Source organism: Branchiostoma belcheri, unplaced genomic scaffold, assembly GCF_001625305.1.
Source record: "Branchiostoma belcheri isolate BF01 breed outbred unplaced genomic scaffold, Haploidv18h27 scaffold38, whole genome shotgun sequence".
Taxonomy (NCBI): Eukaryota; Metazoa; Chordata; class Leptocardii; order Amphioxiformes; family Branchiostomatidae; genus Branchiostoma; species Branchiostoma belcheri.
The window spans coordinates 1,691,207-1,714,016 of NW_017803998.1; the positions used below are offsets into that span (position 1 = coordinate 1,691,207).

The window sequence follows — 22,810 nt, forward strand, 5'->3', positions numbered from 1 at the left end:
TATATATATGTACAAAACATGTATAACAGGTATCATTGCCAACAACCATCTATCATAATGTGCCAATGTTTGCATTGTTGACATTGACATAAGACCTCGTTTGATAAGATATTTCATTGAACGCAAAACCCTGCCCATTCAGCCCAGTATGTTAAGAAGGAAGACACCGAGGAGAGAGGCACTGAGGAGGAAGACAAGTACGTGCTGCAGACTACCTGGATTCTCCGATCTGAAGTTAAAAAGGCCGACGAGCGCTGGGAGTCGACCCTTGTTGGAGAAGACACCTTCATCCGCCCGCCAAAACAGGATGACTAGATTTTCAACTGAGATGAAGTCCACCTGCGTTTTTGTCATTCAGCTAGCATAATCACTTAAAGATAAAAAGCGCCTAATATGATTTATACTTACTGAAGCATTTTACCTACATGAAAATGGAGGTATTGTTTTGGTCTGTGTGTGTTTCCTCATAGTTGTGGTCAGCATAACGTAAGGCATTTTGGGATTGCAATGATATTTTGTAAGTGGGTAGGTCATAGTAACGCAATTGCAAAGGTCAGGGTTTGGACCTCCTGGTAGCTCAGCATGGTACTATAGCAGAACTTTCGTTTTTGTATCTTTTGTCCTTACCTACCTGGTACTTCTTGAGGTCTTCTAATCTTTTCATGACTAGCCTGCGTCAAGTAGTCCCCAGTCTCCTCAGCAGCATTCCAAAATCATATCCAACTGATGAGTACATGTAAATGACAACAAAGCTAGAATGGCCTTTGTTTAGATAAGACCGTCATTAGGTGGAGAATATAATATATATTTCATGATATAATCCATGATACAATTTAGTCAATTCACACAAAAAGGAATACATAAAGACTTTATTCAACACAAACACTTTCATAATAAAAAAACAAAACACGACACAAGTCACTAATACGTGGTCTAAATACAAAAGTAAAATGTAACAACACTTTAAAACTTTTCTTGGTTAAATATTCTTCTATTGTAAAGAAAATAACTCTTAAGATGAGGTAGGCCAAAGAGGCATAAAGAGCATCTATGGAATGTTCGTGAAGAAGTCAAGGATTCAAGAATAAGGAACGTCAAAATCAAGGTTGGAGACTTTCACCTGTTTAAATGGTTTAGTATATCTCACTTTGATAACATTTAATTGATATAAATTGTAAATGTTAAGTCGCAAGTTATATGTTGAAAACCCTATAAGAAACAGAAATTTTAAAAATTGTTTGGCCACGCCAATTTAATTTATTGTTTCTCGGATTTTTCTAGAAAATATATGAAGCGACAGGGTGAAAAAAGGAAGGCAAGGACTTTCTTCATCTGTTGGGGTCAAAATATGGGCATTTTTGGAGTTTATAATTAATTCAGAACATGAATGTTCTATTTTCTTTTTTGTTCTAATAAACAAATGAAGCAGGCGAATCCGAGATTAATTTTGCAAATCAGAAAAAAATGAAGCGGGTGAATTGGAGATTAAATTGATGTCTTATATCATTAAGAGTAAAGAACATTATTGGCAATTGAATGGTAGTGTTTGTAATGTACTTTTGACCATATCGGACGCAAGTCATCTTGCGTATGTAAACAATAATGTGTTACATGTTAAGAGTATGAGGTGATTTTGGAAGAGAAAGAACCATTGGATAGATATAGCAGCACAATGGTGTTATATAGATCAATCCCTGATACAGAATATAATCTGGATACAACGGCAAGTGGCTAAGTGGCTGTTCACTTTCTGTCTGGCTAAGTTGGCATGCAAATAACGTAACGGTTATATTGTTTAGTTACAAATTCACTGCATACTTTGTGTGATATTTGATACATGAAAAACATCAAAGTTTAAGTATTCTAGATGGAGAATCTTCAGTTTCAAACTGTGGACTAGTTCAAGAGTTTCCAAAACCAGATCAAATAATGCAAGTTATCAATAACCACTCCAGAGTTTACTGCAAGATAGTTGCTGTATGTATACGTATGAATAATGTTTTAGAGAACACTCAATCTATAATTCAAAAGGGCGCAAAACATTTCGTACAAGCACTCAGCAATCCTAGTGTCAACATATTGTCCCCAAAAACACACAACGCACTTCCAGAACGTGTACATCTTTGCTTTAAAATTTGGGATTATTTCTAGGACAGACCAAGGACATTGGACAGGTAGGGGTCGCAAAAAGGAAGGTCAAGTTCGATAATGGGCCTCCCAGCGAGTATCTAAATATATAATGTCCTTGGACACAGGCACTGTGTTATATGGTACTAGTTTAAGTTAGGTTTTGACGTTTGGTTCTGACGTGGGTGGGAGGAGATTGGTTTCACTTGATTGTCAGGGTTTGACCAGGTATGTCTTGTGTTCAAAGATGTGGTCGTCAAAAATGTGTGAAACGTAAACCATGGCGTATTAGCGGAGTGAATTTTATCATAAAATCATGTGAGTAATGATACATTCTACGACGCAAACTATAGCTACTTTCTGGAAGTTTCAAATCTCGAATTTCTTGTTTTTGGTGTTTTCTTCCGGAACACAGTTTTACCAGTTGGTTAGCGGAGTGTTTGCTCCACTGTGTCCTGGCGAGCGGGGAAGGTTGGCGATTTTGGACTCTGGAACGGCAAACGGGCTTGGAATGTGGTTGGTGTCAATTCCTGGAAAGATAAAAAGAGAGTACAACGTTAATTTTACTCTGTATCATGTCCAAAAAACATATACATGCAATCTGTTCTGTTTACATGTCACAAAATGAAAAAGAGACATCAAGTACTATAAATGCATTTATTTTTGCTGTAGTTATATTTTGCAGCATGAGGCTAGAAGAAAACATTTTTGCGGTGTTTGAAGTTCACTGAGTCAATCCTTCAGTTCAATAGATATATAAAATACATATTTATGATGTCATAATTTTGCATAAGACGACACTATAAAATAATGAAAATAAAACCACAGCAAAAGTAAATGCATGTACAATACAAGTAAATGATGGTCATGATGATGATGATGATGATAATGTGCTGATGATGTGTTGATGATTGCAAATTCAATCAATAATTCAATCACTGCAAACTTGTTACCACCAGGTTTCTTAATGACTTTTGTCCTCTGAATATATAAATCATGCTTATTTCTTTATCTTTTGTCGGAGCAATGCTAAACTCGTTGTAAACATAGATGTATGATGAAAATTCTTTTTTTTTTTTGGGTTTCGTTTTAGCACCTTTTTTTGGTTTTGAGGTGCGTTGATATCTATTCATCAAATACTTAATGATTGAACCGTTGCTTCATGATATTGAAAGGTATAAAAATCAAAGTAAGCACAGAGCGTTGTGGTGAAAAAGAAAGGACGCATAATTTTTAAAAAGAGATAAAAGTCATAAAAAACTTTTCGGACTTTCAAATCAGTTAAAGAACTAACCATGACATGATGAAAAAATGCAAGTAAAAGAACTGAGGGTACAGGTTACTGTGTAATTTGTATAATCTCCAAGCAGATGTTGGTTTGGGCTGAGTAAGTTATAATGTTTTGGCACCATTTAGTACATCTTTTCAGCCGTGTACTTTTTTGTACTCTAAAACAAACTCAGACCTCTGAAAAGAGGTATGAAAAGCCTTAAATCATGCACATGTATTAATGACTGATCAGAGCCCTACATCCGCTTGAAAATTATGATAATTAATATCAATTAAAGCATATGTGAATGGGTCCAGGTTCAAGACTTCAAAGTGAGAGCTACATGTATGTATAAGAGGTGAGATCACTGCACACACAAAAGGCACCTTACTTGTGATCATGATTGGTTACTGAATTTAAAATCTATCAATCAAATACAAGGTGACAACACACATATGGTAGGTTACTATGCAATTTTTGATTGGTTAGAGTTTCAGGGCTACTGCTATGGGGGTGGGAGGGGGGTAGATAATTAGTTCATCATTAGTTCACCATTGGGATCACTCGAAAGGCAAGTGTCTCGTTACCCTAATCTCTTTTCCCAAAACCCTTTATAACTCGGTATCTGATTCGTCGTCTTCCTCGAACACTTCGTCTTCGTACGTATCAACGCCGGCAGTTCCCTTCTCCATGTCATCTGGTGACATGGCTCTGTCACTCATAGCAGATTGCCTGCCACCTAAACAGGGTACATTGGGACATCAAGGCAATACAAGTTATTTACCGTATAACACACAAAGAAAGCTGAAGCTTTGTTTTAAAAGGGTATTAAAGGGGTAGCCTAGGTGCCATCCTGGTTAGTTCTACGTCTGCCCCAATAGTTGTTCCCGGCAAACTTTCAGCGCAGACGTGAAACTAACAAGGATGATACCCAGGCCTCAACAAGACCAAGTGAATCAATTTTACACAAATTACGATTACTATTTTCACTTTTAAAAGAAAAGAAGTATTTTCAAGGCATTTTTTTACTTCCGTTAAACCAAACTGTTTTGACTTTTTGTGAAATTTTCATCGAGTTTGCGCCAAACTTTGTAACCCCTTTGTGATCCTTAACAGTTTGTGTTGATGTTCAAAGCTTAGACCGAGATGACCTTACCATTGTCCGGGTCCACTGGAGAGGCTCCCCGTGGGGTATGCAGGGACACCTCACTCATGGTACTCTCCATCCTCATGTCCTGGGCTGGGGGAGGGGAGCTGCTCTTTGCGGATGTTACGTTGTCGTCAGTCGGGGAGCCTGGCAGTTGTCCTGGCGGCTCGTCAGGTTCGAAGGCAGGGTTGGTAAACTGCAGACTGCCGACGGATTTTCGCGAAGCCGAGCTCTTCCTGCTCGCGCTCACTGCGTCAACAGAGGACCTGCGTGAAGCCGCCGAGCTCTTCCTGCTCTGCAGATCTTCCGCAGACTTGCGCCGCACGTTCTCAGCGGGTTCAGCAATCAGCATGGCCTTGCTGGAGCGGCGACTTCCCGCCGACGCTGGCGAGGTCTTCCGGCTGTTGTCCTGCACGTCAGCAGAGGAGGTGCTCGGGCTGTCGTCTGCAGTCAGCATGGGGTTGCTGGAAGAGGCGCTGCCCAGTGACCTCTGTATGGGCGACATCCTGTCAGCAAGGTCGTCGTGCATGGACACCCAGCTCCCGTTCCGACTGGACCGAGGAGACCTCTCCGTCGGGGAAGCGGACTTGGAGCCCTTCGAGGTGCCTGCGGGGGCAGGGTATGGCTCCCCGATAGAAGGCATGGTCATCGCTATCCCGGCAGTATCTGCACTGCCTTGGAGGGGCTCGACGGAGTTGCGTCTGGGGCTGAACTTGACAGCTGGATCTCTCACCTTCATCTGGACAGGCGGCGGAGGCTTGCCGATGGGCGGCAGGAGGGTTCGTCTCGGCTCCATGACGAAGGCTGGAGATTCCAGAAACATAACACTGATCATCCAATCAACCAATGAGGTCAATTTAGCTATATCTATAAGGGGTATCCAAATGTTCTGATACCCCTTCATGTACTGGCACGTTCCGAAACCCTTGTTCAGATGCACTACGTTAGGAATTGTCACTTATTTAATATAACTGAGCTGAACAATACTCATTAGGCAATTCCTACTGTAACCTAACCCGGGTTGGATAGTACTAATCAGGCAATTATGATTGTCCCCTGAGATGCTCAGAAAGTTCATAGATCACTAAATACTTTCTAAAAAGTCATAAAGTCAACAACAAACGTATCAGAGTTGGTCTCCTTCATGTGATAACCACTTCAGAACAAAACATGGTGCCATCGGTGGGATCTATCTTGTTCTCTAGTTTAATTTTCATTATACGGGTAATGGCCTCAAGATTGGCCTCAAGAAAGACGATGTATTTCCGTTACCTCCTTCTTCATCAGGAAGCTGCATCTTGATCGGCGGCAGTCTCTTAGGCAAGGACTCAGGCTTCTCCTCTCTAGCTTCATCCTCCTCCGCACGGAGGTCCTTCATGGAGTCACTGATTTTCTGGACTCTTTGTTTCCTGTGTTGGATATTTATAGTTCAGTTTGTAGAGATAATCTGTGGTAACAGTATCAATATCTGCAGTTCTTTTAAAACAATGCACAAAACAGTCAAACATGCCTGTTGTGAGCACTCAATCTACTTGGGGAAAATAGTCACAGTGTTTGTTATATAGAGATGACAAATAATGCTTAAATCATTAAATACCAACATACATATTATTATTATTATAATCATGCAAATTTTGGCACTTGTTTTATGAGACCTACTTAGTATAATACATAATTACATTGTAGCCCCCGACTGAGTGCCCAACCAAGAAAACATTTAAAATGACACTTAACAAAAGCTTTAAAACTTTACAAAGTACATTGATTAACAGTAATTACATGTGATAATATTAATGACGGTTTGAAATTATCCGAAGATATGATCGACCAGAATCATGTTTTAAAACAGTGTTAAGTTTAAGATTTCAAGATGAGTAATTGTACGATACAAACCTGAGATATCTGACTCTCCAGATGATGACTCCAACAATGATGACTGCCAGGATACATGAGAAGATGAGCGCTATCTCCCACGGCTGCAGACCGTCACAGTTAGGGTTCCAGTCTGGACACTGGCACCTGGTAGATAATTTTTTTTAATATTCCAACATTTCATGACTAGACATGGTGACAGCACACTCAATTGATCAAGTTATATCAACTTATTTTATGCCGCCACTAACAGAGAACGAATACTCATTTTCACTAAGTTAAGTAAGGAAAGTCATGTTAAGTGCCTTTCCCAAGGGCACAAGATCGGTGGCATGTCAGGACTTGGACCAGGGACCTCTTGGTTCCCAGTCGAGCACGCTGCCGCTACGCCACATGACCCCACAGATAATTCAATCAAATAGTTATCCAATAGGTGACATCAATTTTCTTAATACGCCCCACAAGCCTTTGGTATAGCATGAAAGTTTATCGGAGTTAATAAAAGATTAGAATGGAAGGAATTAAACCATTCTCCAACTAAACAACTTTGTTGAATTGGCGAACACTTTCATTTGACCAAGTATGTTCTAGTTATAGTCTTTTTGTAGGTACCAGATTCTGTCAACCAAATGCAAAATCACATAATTACTTTATCGCTAACTATCTCAATCTTGGCTTATGAAAAGTAAGATGAGGATTCAAATTTGCAGCTGAAACCATGATAGTTACTGTAGTAATGAATTGCAAGACAAAGCAGAATACTTAAATGTTAAACTTTTTTTGAATTTGTGGTAAAAGGATAGTGTGGCACTGCACTAAATATTTCACGACTTATGGTAACTATATTTTGTAGCATTCCAGCAAATATTCTCAACAGTAGAATCTTGTAATTAAGTGAGACATACTTGTAGTTGTCAAGCTCATCGATGCACTCCTTTGGCCACGGACAAGGGTTGGACACACACTCGTCAAAGTCCGTCTCACAGTAGCGGCCCACCCAGCCGGGGAGACACTCACACTCATACCCATCATATCCATCCGCACGTTTGGTGTGCGTACAGTTCCAGTCATCCTCAATTCCTGCAGTTTTAGAATAATTGCATTTTAACGTTGTATTCTCATAAAATAATATTTCCTACTTGTATGTATACAGAGGTTTTGGTTTATGTGTGTCTGTGTATGTTTGCTTGTGTTTCCATAGATGCCACATGCTAGGCACCTTGTATTATAGTGTTAGGCCTTTGCAGTGCACTACTGGATAGTAGTGATCTATACAACACAGAAAGAGTACTAGTATGTTGTGCTTTTGGATGGGGACGTAAAGCCGATGGCATCGTGTATGAGAGAGCTTCTTGTGTCAAACCTCTGCATGTAAAAGAACCCAACACACTTATCAAGAAGAGTAAGAGTGAACCAGTGTGCCTAGCTATAAACGTGAGTCATAGCAATGCTATATTGTACTGCTAGAAAACATAAAGCATCTGGCTTAGTCCATCAGGTTAAAGGAAAATTATAACTCATTAATCAGCACCTTGGACAGAGCTATATGAACAAGCTAAACTTTACATCAAGAGCCACTTGTAATATACGTTTAATTCGTAGATGTTTGGTGCTTGTTTGTTTGTTTGTTTGTTTGAGCCTTTATTTCAACTCGATCTGTAACTGTGTTACATGCTCTAATCGGCCGCTATTTCGGCCGCTTTTCATAGAGGTCGAGCGTGGAGGAGTGTCAGGGGGTCATAACATAAATACTACTTATTCACAAATGAACACATATACATAAGGTAACCCATACAAAGTAAATAAATAAACAAAATGGCAATAACTAATAAATAACTCATAAGTCGTTGTGTCCAAAATCGTTCAGTCAAAGTCAGTTACGATACTAGCAGTCTTTTAAAGGTGCCAAGAGTAGGTGCTGCTCTAACATGCTGCGGAAGAGCGTTCCATACAAGAGAGCCAGAGTAGGCTAGGGATCTAGCCTAGATCTAGATCTAGGGATCTGGTGCAGTACACACGTACCTTTACAGGTGGCGTTGTTGACACATGGCATGTGTAGAATGTAGACATCGAAGATGAGACGCTCTGAGTACGCCCCTGCTGCATCTATCCCGATCAGGATGAACTCATCATGGCCGTAGAAGTTCTCTACTGGCACATACGTTATCAGAGCCTTGATATAGCTTCCCTCAGCAGGGATTTCTGTAAAACCAACAAAGACGTTCAACAAAGTTATGGATAAAGGCCTATAACAATGTATCCTGTTTGAGACTATTTATTGTACAGTTATATTTGATGAACCTATAGTCTACAAAAAACTGTCAAGACAGATAAAACTAATAACAAGAGTTCTGAGATCTCATACCTCCATGAAATATGGGCTTGCTTTGTCCTCATTAATTATGCAAATAACCTCTACATTAACATAATATATGCATAGCGATGCCAACCTTTAAGTAACTTACACATGTTACGAGGTATAAAATTCCCATCATTCACCAATAAGGATTCACAGAATTTTCACATTAATTATGCAAATTAGGTCATCATTTGCATAATTGGTATCTGTTGATGTTCCGCCTGCCACAGATTAAATAGATTACACACACACACACACACACAGACACACACACACAGACAGACACGCCAAAAACAATCCCTCCATTTTTCATGGAGGTAATAAACAATAAACACACGAGCTGAAGTTTGTGGGAACCCAAACAGGTGTAAAATGGGTACCTGACTTTGGTTGGGGAGGTAAAAGACAGTGGAAGGAGAGGGATGGGATATGTCTTCCAGCATCATGCCATACACACATTGATTAACAACCCACTGCCTCTTCATCTTCAAATGGCAATGGGACTACTTTTACCTAACCCTTCACCAACACATCGCAATATTTATTCTATAATATTTCACCTCCACTCCAAATTTGGTCTTGTATAATATGCTGGGCCTCCTTTGAAATCCACTATTACAAACTGAATGGGGCTATCCAGCTTTCTCAATATTAAATATATAATTCGTAAAAAATTTCATCCGATAAATGAATGAATAGCAAAGTTATTTGATCACAACCATTCATTTTTTTACCATTTTCGCATGCGCGAAAATGGTAACTCAGACGAGATTGAGATTGGATCAACGGATGGATGGATCAACGGTTCCACCCTTCAACGGCCATGCAGACATGCTAAGTCACCGCATGTCGCTAGATGTCGTTGTTGCGACGGCCATGCAGACATGCTGAGTTGCCGCATGTCGCTAGATGTCGTTGTTGCGAGTGCACTTTTTACCATTTATGCCTTGGACGTTTGTATACTTTCCATTATGGTTGCTAATTTCAAAATCATAGTTCTATTAATGTTGCATAACAAAGCTGCTGACAAAACAAACTTAATTTGTCTTGAACAATAACTTGATTTTATTATTTGCCAAAAATGTTGATAAAGACATGTCTATAATCAAGGATTCACAGTAATCAAGGATTTTAATAAACTGCATAAATTATGTCAATGAGCATTAGCAGTGTGGATTAGTCTAGATGTTCAGATTTCCATTAGCCGGCAGTCCAGAGGGTCACACGTCCGACCAATCAAGGCGCTGCAGGCAAAGCTTATTAAAAGCCTCCTTTTCAGGCGTTCCCGGATCGGTGTTTGTGTGTGTGTGTGGTTGGGGGGGGGTGTATTTTCTGACCAAACGTAGATCGCACGCAATAGAAGCTCCGGCCTACATAGCTGTCCGTGGAACTATTGATATTACCTGGGTGCCTAACTTTCACCAACATGTCTTTTGTATTTTAGGAAATTAATTAATTAATGAGTGAGTGTTTAATTAACTTAAATAGGTATTGCATTGTTAGGCAAGGTATTTTCCATTGACAATTTTTAATAGATCAGGTTGATCAAATGATATAATGTAAACAATTATATATGATTAGTAAAAGATGACTTTTGAAGTTCTCTTCGAGTATTATTTTAGGGTTGAATCAGGGTCAACGCGAAAAAAAATCATGATCCGGTGATCGACATCATGCCCCCCGCACACTTCATGTATTCAGTGTTCTAAATACCCGTCTTCAGTCTGCAATTTGCAGATAGATTTTCAAGATTTCAGGATAAAAATTACACAATCTGCAATTTGAAGAATGAAAAAAAAACTATGGTCCTCACAACTTCATATTCCCTTTGTTTGACCCGCCCGGCGCCCAAATCCCGCTGCGATTCAAGCCGCGGCGGCTTCCCGAGCCATGCAAATAAACCTAGTCCTGACGCCACAGCCTCCGATTTCCACCGAGCCAGCCCCGAGCGCATGCCGACAGCGAGGGATGTGGCTCAGATTTTCCGACGATTTCCTTATTTAGATCATTCGGAAGACTTCGGGTAGCAACAAAATGGCCGCCATGCACATGATTTTATACTAGTAGCTTCGCTTCTCACCGAAATGAGGAAGTTTAACCTCATTTGCAGACTTTAGCGGCCATGGAGTTGATTTGGGGAAGTGCTGAGACGCGATTTCGCTACGGCATATGGGATTTTGCCGCGGAGGGAGTTACGTACGCCGGCAAAAACTTGCTTCAGCGATCGGCTCCAGAAAATTTATCTTTATGCTGCCGCTCAAGTCTTCGAAGGTGGTTTAACGAAGTTTATATAAATAATAAAGCCACTTTGCGTAGATCGATCTCCGTTTTCTTGCGATGGTGTGAAAATTCAAGTACAGTATATTTTCAAAACGTTTGATATTTCTTTGTTCGTTGCCACATGTTGTTTATTTATCTTATTGTCATGTACAGTTACCAGCGTGAGTCTGAGTCGAGCCATTGTTCTTATGTGGCCGTTAGCACATGTTGTTTAAACAGACAGCAACATTGAAGAAAAGAACCGAGTTAACAGACATCGGCACGTTCCTTGAAGTCAGGTTTTCCGCCGTATTTAAATAAGAAATGTGTGGGCCCGCGGCGTTTTGAAAAGACGCGACGCGCTTTGGAAAGACCCCGCGCCGTGGCTCATTCAAATTCGCTACATTTTTTGCTAAGTTTAATGTCTTCACCCACGATTTTTGACCGTCAATGTTGACGGTAAGGACTTAAATTTTTACCGTCCGACGGGAAAAATACCGTCAATTGACGGTAAAACGGGCGCTGGCTAAAGCCCTGGAACTTGAATGTCACGAGGTTTGTAAACTTAGATGTTGGGGACAAAGCCATAGAAGAGATTTTGAATAAAATTATATATATATATATTAACGTTACTTATAATTTAAGTTAAAATGTACTTTTGTGTCTCATTTTTTTATTCTGTTAAAAAGACTCTTAAAAGAGAGAAAACAGGTTATAAACTGTTATATACTTGATTTTTGTAATGTTTTAAACTTAAAGAGTTGAAATATAGAAGTGCATGTTCTCTCATTATATACAATGTTGATGAGAACTAGAACCATTTATATAACTTAGGTAAATTGAAATGATAGGATGGGGAAAATGTTTGTAAAAACTGTAAGCCTGTAAGCGGCGAAAATGGTCAGCTTTTGCAGAAGCACTTGTTTAGTAGCCGATGGTTCGATAACCGTCTGTCATCTTCATCAGGGCAATTCTGACTGGTTTGCTATGCACTGACACTAGATGTTACTTGGTGCACAGTGCACTTAAGCTAGTTTTTACTGTTAACAATGCATTCCCAAACGTAGCGCAATTGTGACATACATGAATAAATCAACAATAAAACTTACCCGAAGGTTCGGGTTCCAGAAGGGTTATGTGAGCTGTCCCGAAGGTGGCGTTGTACTGATCAATCAGGAGAGTCTCTCCAACGTCCGGGTCCCACACAGACACCACGATCTGATACGGCTCGTACATGATGTTTGTGCCAATGTTCTGCTCAACCGGTGCCTAAAGAATAACAGCAGTGTAATGTCAATAAAATTCAGGCCTATGTAATAGGCTTTAATTAATAAGTTACTATAGGTGGAGTGCTTATCACAACTGCATAATCCAAGGGGAAGGTTTTTGGGTTTTCATTAATTTATTGGAACAACCGAAGAGATTGTATGATGTACTTGAATTGGGAATTGGACAAAAACTATACAGGGTTGTACATGTAGGTTGCTGGTAATTTGTAGTTCTCGGCTTCCTGAATTCCCCCATATGTTGACCTCCATGCAATTCCTGCTGGCTGTTCACCCCATTTCTGGATCTGACCTTAATGGCCTTCGTCTTTCATCCTGCCTGCTAATCGTCCCCACCCACCTGCTGTCAACCTACATGTACTCCATCCAGAACATACACACAAACTCATAGTGCAGTCATCGAAAACAGAAGGGCCTAAGGGTGACCTATAATTCTATTCATGGGATGAAGTATCAATGTATCACAACATTAACCTGATATATATTTGAAAATAAAAAATAAAAAAAAATTCTTTTTCTCACCTCAATTGTGTTGTTTTCTCTAACCAGTAGCATCTGTCCACCAATCTGAACAGAGAACTCTGGGTAATCGTTGACAGACAGGACTTCGATGCTCAGTACGGCAGGAGTCTCCAGGATTGGTATGATGGTGTCGTCATCACGGACTTCTCTGACGTAGATGTTTATGGTTTCCATTCCTTAAGTTGACAAAACCAAAGATACATATGAGAAGAAGTGATAAAGAAGGCTTTAATAAAAAAGCCATTATGTTACGGTGTGGTTAAACTAGGAGCCACGTATCATGGATATCAAAACAGAGAGTTCTGCTGCAACACCACAGAGAGTTGCTAGAAGGCCCATAATGGGAACGTGTCCTTTGTTTCACTTCACAAGTACCAAATATAACCAAATGATTTTATCAAAAATATCCATCAACAATGTCTCCAGTATACTTAGTCTAGTAATATACGGTGGTTAAAAAAGTGGTTAAAATCTTACAGTATGGTCTTACATAGCCTTTACTTCTGTACAACCTGGTGTGTTATGCCTAAAGGTGATTTATCAGTCATTCAAAACAAGCAAACAAAACCCACCGAACTCCTGTGAAAAAGGCTTGTACGTGAGCAGCCCTTCCTCTGACAGTGTGGCAGTACCGAGTGTTGGGGAGGAGCTGGGGTCGATGCCAAAGACAATGGCATCATTGTCTGGATCTGACGCCTGAATCCAGTATGCCAGAGTTCCTATGGATTAAAACAATTTATTTATTTATTTTCCGTCATTTTTATTTAGGGTGGCTCATTAAGTGATTGCACTTCTTTTCAATGGGGCCCTGTTTACACAACACAAGTCACATACAAACAGTAAAATTGTGACAATGAATAATGATAATGGCAATAATATTAAAGAAAAAACAGTAACTAATCAATAACATTAATAAATAGTGATAATAACAAAAAGTACAAATTGTCCAATTTTATCCGTCTGGTAATGAGTTAATTCAACCGTCGTTTGCTGAGTGGGGCCTCTGTCCATTGGATGACCCCATACCACCACTCAGGTTTGGCCAATCAGCATGCCTGTTCAAAATTTTATAAAATATTCAAATGACAGATATAGAATACATTAATTATGTGTGGGCCCAGTCTCTTTGTCAGGTCAGCAACAAAGCTGCTAACATTGATCTAAGCCATGATTGTCAGGAAAAAAAAAGAAGGAATCACGATAACTAACCTCCATCTTCATCCATCCAGAGGGCCAGTGTTGAAGTGAACACAGGGGGGTCATTAGGGATTCCTTTGGTGGCGATGACCACAGCAAACTGCGTCTCCCTACTGAAGTAATCGACAACAACATCTGTGGACCGCCTTGCACGCTGACTGCGAGCGGTCGGGTAGTTGGTGGAGCATACCTGTACAAAATTGAAGTTCAGAAAATATAGAATTCTGCGTCTATCTAAAACTATCTAAATATAAATCATCATGAGATAAACAATAAGAAGTCCTGAAGAAGAAATCAGATATTTCAGACTTTCAGAAGTATTTGTGGTTTTCGTGAACGCACTGTGGAGGGGATTATATAATGTAATTTGATCGAGAGTATTATAATCATACCACTTTCTGAATTCCTCCACATATATGCCACCTATATGCCTGGTCAGCTTCAGGTATGACCTCCCTATCAATCAACTGTTAAAATCCCTTCCCACCCACCATGCAACCAAAATCTCTTTGGGCAAGGAGAGAGACATTTACACTCAGCCACCAAGAAGAATACTTACTAGCATTAAAACAAAAACTGAATTCCTGTACAAGTCCAGATCACCTACTGTACTAATAAGCAATTTGAAATAGATTTAACCTATGATATTTGGCTAAATGATTAACTTTGACATACATGTATCAAATATTAGATAGACTAAGTCTTACATAAGTGATCAATTCTCCTGTAGTCTCATTGAACTCCATTTGCCCATTTTCATCACAGGTGCGAGAAGCATCATCCCATTCACTCAGGTCTGCCAAAAAAAAAGATCCACATGTACATTTCATTACAATGCATAATTATAAAGTAAATATACAGCATCAACCTTTCATAGAACCATAGAACTGACATTTCTGTAGAAAATAGACAAATTATATGGCACCTCCATCAAAACATAGAAATGCAAAATAAAAACATAGAATAGTAGCGACTCTCTCATTGGTCCAAGTCCGAATTGCTGTGCTGCCATTGGTTGAACTGCTAATTGTGATGGACAGTTGGACAGCCAATTACCTTTGTTCCAGAAGACCAGTAGTGGGGTATAGTCTGTCCAGTTGGCTGCTGCAGGGTCTACAGTGGACGTGACAGCAAGCGACGCATTCAGCTCAACTTGTCCCACAACAGACAGGTAGAAACTGGGCTGTAGGATGGTCTTGATCCTGTAGGTACATTTAATCTAAGTTACAGAGACTGAAGTGAGACAAGTCACAATTGTGCATTTCAAAAGGGGGCCTGTCAAGGTAGATTCTGGGTCAAATACCCAAGCACATGCTAGCAAATGGCAAGGTAGTCTTGTGGTTTTAGGATTGTTGACATCTGAAAATCCTGGTTTTGAATGCCTAGCTGGCCCATGTTGTGTCTTTAGGCAAGACACCTACTGATTACCTCTAGAGCTTTGGTTAAAGATGTCCTCCCAGAAGGGTCCCATGCTGGAGGTCCCATGTCTGAGGAAAGCCTCAAACATGTAAATGAACCCACCACACGTATTGTAAAGAGTAGCGTGTGAGTGATTCAAACCTATCAGTCTGGTCTCATGTTTGATATCCTTAAAAGGTAGTATATAGTCACATTTTGTCAAATTGAATCTATTCCACATTTGGTAAATCTCAATAAATACATGTACACGCAACATAGGCTGTCACCCTCATAACTATACACCACAATGGCTGTTTGTTGGGTCTAAATATTTCAAGTACCTACCTGTCTTTCAGGTATCTCCCTGTCATGTTAGCTTCTATGGTGAGTGTAGGATCAGTGATGTAGGGGATGAAGTCATCAGAGGCATCAGACCCATACTCTTGTGAAACTCGGTTCTGGTCCAGCTGTCCAAAGGCTATGGTTACACCAGCAGGAAGGTCTACAAATTAAACAATCCATGTGTCAGTTGTGCAAAAAGATACGGTAAATTTTACCTTTGCCGTGGTTTCACAGAAAAATGGCTTTCTCAGTGTTCACTTTTGAAACTAAATACATGTATAGAATTACAGTGTAATGATTTGGTAGTAAGAGGTTTCCACAAAAATAGAATCACAGCTTAAGTTCCTGCATTTGCAATATTTACATTGTAGTACTTCTTACAAGTTTGTCCTTACATATTATATTACACACCAGAACATGTTCATTTTATCAATGTACATGAAGTCATACATCTATTGTGACTATGCCATAATTTGATAGTCATCATTCAGTATCCTTTTTTTTTACATCAGACACACGCACGTGCACATGCAATGCTTGGAAAAATACTGAAATGACAAAAAGGTTAATTATTGAAAAATGCTGTATCAACAATAGTTTTGAATAGTAACAAACCTCCGGTTGGTTCTATGGAGAGTTCATAATCACTTGATGATGATCTTCGCTTTCTGTTACTAGAACCTGATGCAGTGATTCTCATCCTTTGTCCAGGTGTAGCAGCAACAGTGGAGTCACCAGCAGCTAATTATAAAAGTAGGTATAACATACAATTTCAAATTTTAAAAAGTCACCCTTCTACATCTCCTTACATTTACATTTTTACTCTGTTTACGGAGGTTTTGTTTTCAGTGTATTGCTGTAATTTCATGTGTTTATAGGTGCTGGGCTTCCACATGAAATGCCCATTTCAGAACATTGACAGGAAGTTAGGTTAAAAGTCCCAGAAAAGGTTATCTCATTTTCTGTCTTCAAGTTCCTGCTCCATGCATGTCAATGGGAATATATGAAGACAGAATTAGCAATAAATTCGCAACTATAAAGAATAGGACGTGTGAATAAAGTACACCAAAACATTCCACCAAGGTATCAAAACTATGACTTCTTGTTAGAACAGGTGAACAGCTGAGGCAAGACATTATGTATAACATCAGTATTTGTAAGCAAAAGTATCACAGTGACTCAACGATTTACCAACTCTCGAAAGCACAAACTTAAGTGATAGAAGTCTCTAAAACCTACTGCAGAATTATTTCTGTACTTAGGACAAAATGCTGATTAATAATCAAAGACTTACGCAAAGTCACGATGGGCCCATCACACTTGTCAACACACAGGTTAGCTGGGTTACACATTCTCAGACAGTTCATGGTGCAACTAAAAAATAGATAAACAAACAACTGAAATATCCCAGAAAGATAAGATAAAACAAAAGAGACAACATAAAGAAACTCAATTGAACAAAAAATACAAATAATAAATCAGATAATATGTGGTTCTGAGTTCGAAGTTTAACTTACGATCCAGGTGGGACGTTGTATGTCCTGCCACTTAATGATGTTGCACTTGCCCTAGAAAATTGACAAAACGTCTCAATATCCTGAACAAAACAATGTCATAAAACATGAAAGATACAGCAAAACCATGTAGCCAACACCAAGATGAACGTACAGTACAACATTCAGCACTAAGGACAGAGACAATTAACTGTACAGTCCAACTTGTACAACAACATGTAGCTCTCAAACACAAAGGTACACACACCTTTATGCTTATATTTATAATACAAAGGGGGGCAGTATACTGTAAATGCTTTTATTCTAATTTGCTGCTGTTGCTGTAAATGCATTTACTTTAGTCTGTTGCAATGTCGTCTAAACACAAAATCATTACTTCTACTGTGCTATGGAATGTTTCAACTGTGAATGGCAAACAATACACACTTGTGATGATATTGGTCTCTAGATTCCTACTCGATTAAGGTAATAGTAATATTTTAACCCAGCACATTATATCTTATATGTGGCGATTTTATGTGGATTGTGTGCACTAGTAGTTACAATAAACCTATGTAAAAGATCAGTGCAATTCAGTGGCCCTGTCAAGGGCTACTGCGATGCTGTAACTTGGAAAGTTTGAATAATCCAGTCGTATAACATGGTGAAACATACCAGGATATAAAACCACTTCGAACCTCACCTGCATATAGTGGAAGGACTAGTCGGCCTTGCATTGACGTAAGCCTGCATGGACCTCTGAACAGACGTATCGGAGAGAGAGGTTGATGTGGTGTCGTTGGTGTCCGGAGTGAAGCAGTTGGGATCTGTCGGCTTCGGTAGGTCCGAGATGTTGGCAACTACCCGGTTGGAAACGAGGAGTTGTCCGTCTACGATAGCTGCACTGCCTCCACCGCCGAGACCGATCTGTATACAGGGAACGGTGTCCCCTCCGTTCCCACAAGTTTTGACGCACATCACTGGGAAACAGAAAATTGTCAGGCCCAATACTGCAAATAAGGGCTCTGTTCCCGAGGTGTTGCCAAAACAACTAAAACAAAGAACAGTGTCCCCTCCATCCCCACATTTTGATGCACATCACTTGGAAACGGAAATTATTTTATATACCTGTCAGGCCCAATACTACAAAAGGGATCTACCCCTGAGGCATTGCTAAAAAAATTGAAAAGAAAAAGAACTCGTTGTAAAGAACAACATAGTTAAGACATATAAATAAACTGTGTATAAATTCTAGCTTATATCAGTTTTAGTTTGCAATCATCACAAGTGAACATGCATATCATTAAAGAATATTTCAGCCTGAATTTTTTTTTTAAATTTGTGCTATAATCTAACCTTGGGTACCAATTCGTAAACTAATAATAGTATAACAGTTTTACTTGTTTTGTTGATGCTAGGATCTTCAGGCGGACCGTATGAAATCCCCACTTCTGTTGGGTCTGTTGCCTCGAGTGATCCGGGAGGGAAGGCTCCCGCCATCTCTGTACATCCCAGGGCACTGGTGTTCACATTGGCAGAGGGAGGCTCAAGCAAGCAGGTTACACCTAGAACATAAAACATTGCTCTGTCCTTAGTTCTGAAATATGGGCTCAATTAATTTATTTCCTCGCCATGGGAGGAGCGATATGGGGGTTTTCACAGTCAGTGGCCTAAATTCAGACATACAAGGAAGACATATTCACAAAGAAGCCTCACTGGGTCAGTCTACTGAGGAAGGCCAGAGTGACTGGTCAAAAGCTCTAGGTGAGAGAACATTTTGTGTTGGCTCTAAAATTTTAACTCTAAACACATAATCACAGTGTCATGAATTTACAGTGGAGAGGTCACAACAAAGAAATTGAAAAATAATTTTTACAATTTAGACAAAATCAACCTACCTCCTGTCACACCATAAGCGGTAAGCCCTGCTTTGTTAGTGGCCTTGACAGACACGTAGTATGTCCGGTTGTTCTCCAGTAGACCCTCTAGCTGTGAGTTCTCTCCAGTCGTGTTCACACCAATACAGGTGAAGTTCTGAAGGTCGGTACCGTTAGGACGGGAACCAATGGCAAAACAGTTCTCCTGTAAGGTGGAACAAAAGAAGCCATGATTAATTCTTCTATCCATACATTCGGCAAAGGTATCCTTAAACATCAAGTACAGTTTGAGTATTGGTAGTATTGATAACAAAACAGTTTTGATGTTTGCAAAAAGTCTATTCCCGATATATTTCGTTGGTACCAAAAGTTACATGCTACAGGGCTGTGCACAAAGATCATAGCTTCTCTCTGCCTGTATAGAAGGCAAGGATTTTTCATTTTTAGTAAGCTTGTCATGCAATGTGAAACTTTATTCAACTTACTACAAAATTGAATGTATGTAAAGAAATGAGCAGAAAATTGACTTTAAAGTGAAATCCTTACCTTTACATTTATAGGTATCATTGACATCAATGCAAGTCAAAGTCAACATCTTCCGTTTTGTTTGTTTATTTTTGTTTGTTTTTCACAACAAGCAAACCGGCTTTAGGTCTTGTACAGTAAGTACAAGCTGTATGTGTCAGACCAGACTGTAAGGTTTAAACCAATCACACTGACACGGACATTAACTTTTCAATAAGTGTAGTGGGATTTACATTGTACAACGTGCCCACAGTGTGGCTTTCCTCAAATACAGGACCTCTGGCTTTATGTTAGAAGTCTACCAAACATTAACTTTGAGTCTAGCTTACCTTGATACCACTTTCTTCATCTGAGAAGTACCACACAGCCTTTATTGTGTTGTTGGACTGTTGGTAGGACGTCGGCATTAGTTCTCCCTGCATCACATCAACGTGGATGGAAGTCTCCATGTTAGGCGGAGTTGTGTCGATTGTGAACCCATTGGTCGTAGTAGTCACTTCACTTCCACTGGCAGAGAGTGCCTTGACTGTGGGGAGAAAATTTGCCATTTTGAAAGAAATCTGTCAGAAATATTGCATGAAAACTGTAGCTTACCATGTACATTGTACAATGATGATAAATGCCAGGTGAGTCTGATAATTGTTGCTTTAGGTGATAAATAGCACCAGTATAAACATGTAGATTTCCTGTTTATATTGATCACTATAAGTAAACACTTTTGGTGGAGAGACCCCTGCATAGTATCTAATTCCAGCTGTTGTTTTAGCTAGTATTATATGTGATCATGTCCCAGTTAAGTTTGATAAGGGTTAACGTTGATTTAGGCAATAACGCACCAGTAAACATTTCCACTGTGTGTATCAATCGTTACCGGTATTAATAAAAGCCCACTTTTTTGTGGTTTAAGCCCTGTATGTCTCAACTCAAGCTGTTATATTTTAGCTAGTATATTGGTTATGTGACAATGTTTTCTGATGGAATGGATAACACCAGTTAAGATTTCCTTTGTGTATTACATGCTATTAAATGTATATACTAGCTAAAATAACTGCTACATGACTACATGTACATTTATGTTCCAGTTCAGATGAAAAATGCGTTAATTTGAACTTTATAACAGAAAATATATTGTAAGTTATTACTTCTTGGATGTGTACTACACGTCGATCATTTCAACATGTCTTTTATTCAAATAAAACATGTCAACCTTGACATTAATGCTTTAACTCCTTACCTATAAGGTAGTAGGGTATAGCGGTCCCGTTCTCGTTAGCAATAGTGAGGTTGAGGTTCTCAATGCTGAACTTGACTTCCACGTTTTCACTGCTGGTGTTGCATTGTGGGTCGCAGGCAAACCTGCTACAGTCATCCAGGCACGGTAGACATGGGGTGTAAATCTGATAAAGTGTGGTAAAAATAAGTTGTTACCTCCATGAAAAATGAAGGTATTGTTTTTGGTATGACTCTGTGTGTGTGTGACTGTGTTTCCGCATTACACTTAGTTACGTTGTAATGGATATTGTTGGGTTCAGTCTGTCCCAGTCACTGATCACAATGAAAACGTACATCTGGTAGCAATCCCTGTTTACTGGTCTTTTTTGATACATGACCTCCTTGACAACTGACGACTGGTATGTTTTCCTTGCACAATTCAGTGGGCGATTTCAAATTGCTTACATTGTATCACTCAATGTGAGGAGTCTCTTTATTTTTTAATACCACCAAAAAATCCAGCCTGGGATAAAAAAAAAGAACTTATTTTCCGTCAGTTACATCGCATTGTAGTGCCTCACAAATAACATCATGGGAAAGGGGTCGATTCAACTTAACAAATTTTTAAAAAATCCAGTTTTATTCCCCTAAAATCACTTTGGATTAGAAGAAGGTTCAATTTGCTAGCATGCTACATCCATATGAAGTTTAAGTAGAAAGTGATAAAATGACTGAGTCAAAAAAATGATTCCTCACCTCTTCAAAGTCTACCACTTGGCTCTGTGTACCATCAGGATTTTCTGCCAGGACTCCGGCATAGTACTTGATGATTGGATCTATGTTTCCGCGGAATGGTCGTCCGTAACGGCACGGAATATCACTTGGCGGCGGAAATCTACGGCAGACACATTTTTGCTCAAAAGTATGGAACCTACATGTACAGTGACTTATGAAAAATACAATATTAACCAGAAAATCAAACATGTGTCAAATGGTCATGCAGCATAGCTTATCATTAAAACACAAAAACTAAAATGACAAGACTTCTCAAAGATATATTTTGTATAATAGCTCTGATATTTAGCTTGTAGCAGTAACATATGGAGCACAGGAAAAATAAGGTCAAAGTGAAGGGTCATAACTTGAATACAATTCTTGTCTAGACTACAACAACGATCAAACCAAAAAATATTCTATTTTGTGGACATATGCCATAGCAAAGTAGGAGACTTGTTGAAACTCATTTTTCTTTCCCCATACTCACACAACGTTACGGAACATGGCAGTGGTCAGGCCTGGTTTGAACTTGTTGTCCAGTACAGGCACATCGTTGCCTTCGTTGAAGACGTTCAACATGATCTTAGTGTTGTTGGTGAAGGATGGTAGGCCGGATATCATGGCCCACTGCTGTCCATCAATGTTAAAACTGAAGGACCAGTCAGACTGTGAAAGAGAAAAAAATGTTCACTGACAGTTAATCATTTTGAATCCTTCTTGAAAGACATTGACATTCTTATACAATGTACTTTATACCTAACAAGGTAAAGACCATTTTATTAGCAACAAAAAAGGAAATCTCTCTACCTACATTCTGGTATCTCTTTACCTAATTTCCTATGTCTGACTTTTCGTTAGGGATTCCCCCTTGCATTGCCACTTGCTGTTACTCAATTGTACAAACTGTGGACACAAGCAAACATGCACACACTTTTCGTTAGGGATTCCCCCTTGCCACTTGCTGTTACTCAATTGTACAAACTGTGGACACAAGCAAACATGCACACACACACACACACACACACACACAAACGGGCGCAAAACAATACCACCATTTCCATTTTACACTGTTGTTTTGCCCATTTTTTGTATCATCAAAGGTTGTTTAGTGTGATACAAGGTCTAACAACCTAAGACAAATGACAAA

The 22,810-nt window shown here is 39.4% G+C and overlaps 3 protein-coding genes across 3 annotated transcripts in view; 1 reads left to right on the forward strand and 2 right to left on the reverse strand.

Annotated features, from left to right (window-relative positions):
- LOC109476586 (fibropellin-3-like) overlaps window positions 1–467 on the forward strand; it is a 1,197-nt gene extending 730 nt beyond the window's left edge. Inside the window, exon 3 of the mRNA XM_019777572.1 lies at window positions 177–467. Within this exon, the coding sequence (XP_019633131.1) occupies window positions 177–315 (139 nt within the window). The 3' untranslated portion in view covers window positions 316–467. The remainder of the gene's footprint in view (window positions 1–176) is intronic.
- A 724-nt stretch (window positions 468–1,191) lies between these two features.
- On the reverse strand, window positions 1,192–5,859 carry LOC109476543. The gene is made up of 4 exons (XM_019777528.1): window positions 5,817–5,859; window positions 4,554–5,348; window positions 3,985–4,136; window positions 1,192–2,657 (listed from the first exon to the last, which is right to left on the reverse strand). Exons 1-3 carry the CDS (start codon window positions 5,839–5,841, stop codon window positions 4,009–4,011), a joined length of 948 nt encoding a protein of 315 aa, XP_019633087.1. The 5' UTR covers window positions 5,842–5,859; the 3' UTR covers window positions 1,192–2,657; window positions 3,985–4,008.
- The window catches only part of LOC109476484, a gene marked incomplete at its 3' end in the record, with an annotated part of 130,748 nt that continues 113,779 nt past the window's right edge, over window positions 5,842–22,810 (reverse strand). The window contains exons 128-147 of the mRNA XM_019777420.1: window positions 22,151–22,329; window positions 21,643–21,781; window positions 20,909–21,071; window positions 20,004–20,200; window positions 19,171–19,354; window positions 18,673–18,837; window positions 17,976–18,252; window positions 17,074–17,153; window positions 16,395–16,520; window positions 15,783–15,939; window positions 15,096–15,241; window positions 14,747–14,835; window positions 14,052–14,229; window positions 13,415–13,561; window positions 12,843–13,018; window positions 12,144–12,303; window positions 8,439–8,618; window positions 7,322–7,496; window positions 6,438–6,563; window positions 5,842–5,953 (exon numbers count right to left, since the gene is read on the reverse strand). Of these exons, the coding sequence (XP_019632979.1) occupies window positions 5,842–5,953; window positions 6,438–6,563; window positions 7,322–7,496; window positions 8,439–8,618; window positions 12,144–12,303; window positions 12,843–13,018; window positions 13,415–13,561; window positions 14,052–14,229; window positions 14,747–14,835; window positions 15,096–15,241; window positions 15,783–15,939; window positions 16,395–16,520; window positions 17,074–17,153; window positions 17,976–18,252; window positions 18,673–18,837; window positions 19,171–19,354; window positions 20,004–20,200; window positions 20,909–21,071; window positions 21,643–21,781; window positions 22,151–22,329 (3,156 nt within the window). The remainder of the gene's footprint in view (window positions 5,954–6,437; window positions 6,564–7,321; window positions 7,497–8,438; window positions 8,619–12,143; window positions 12,304–12,842; window positions 13,019–13,414; window positions 13,562–14,051; window positions 14,230–14,746; window positions 14,836–15,095; window positions 15,242–15,782; window positions 15,940–16,394; window positions 16,521–17,073; window positions 17,154–17,975; window positions 18,253–18,672; window positions 18,838–19,170; window positions 19,355–20,003; window positions 20,201–20,908; window positions 21,072–21,642; window positions 21,782–22,150; window positions 22,330–22,810) is intronic.

Bases quoted from the DNA above. Each gene is read 5' to 3' on its own strand.
- LOC109476543 (XM_019777528.1), bottom strand. From the start codon at position 5,841: ATGCAGCTTCCTGATGAAGAAGGAG. The intron at 5,349-5,816 runs GTAACGGAAATA...TGGAATCTCCAG, and splicing joins GCTTCCTGATGAAGAAGGAG to CCTTCGTCATGGAGCCGAGA. The intron at 4,137-4,553 runs GTAAGGTCATCT...TACCCTGTTTAG, and splicing joins TCCAGTGGACCCGGACAATG to GTGGCAGGCAATCTGCTATG.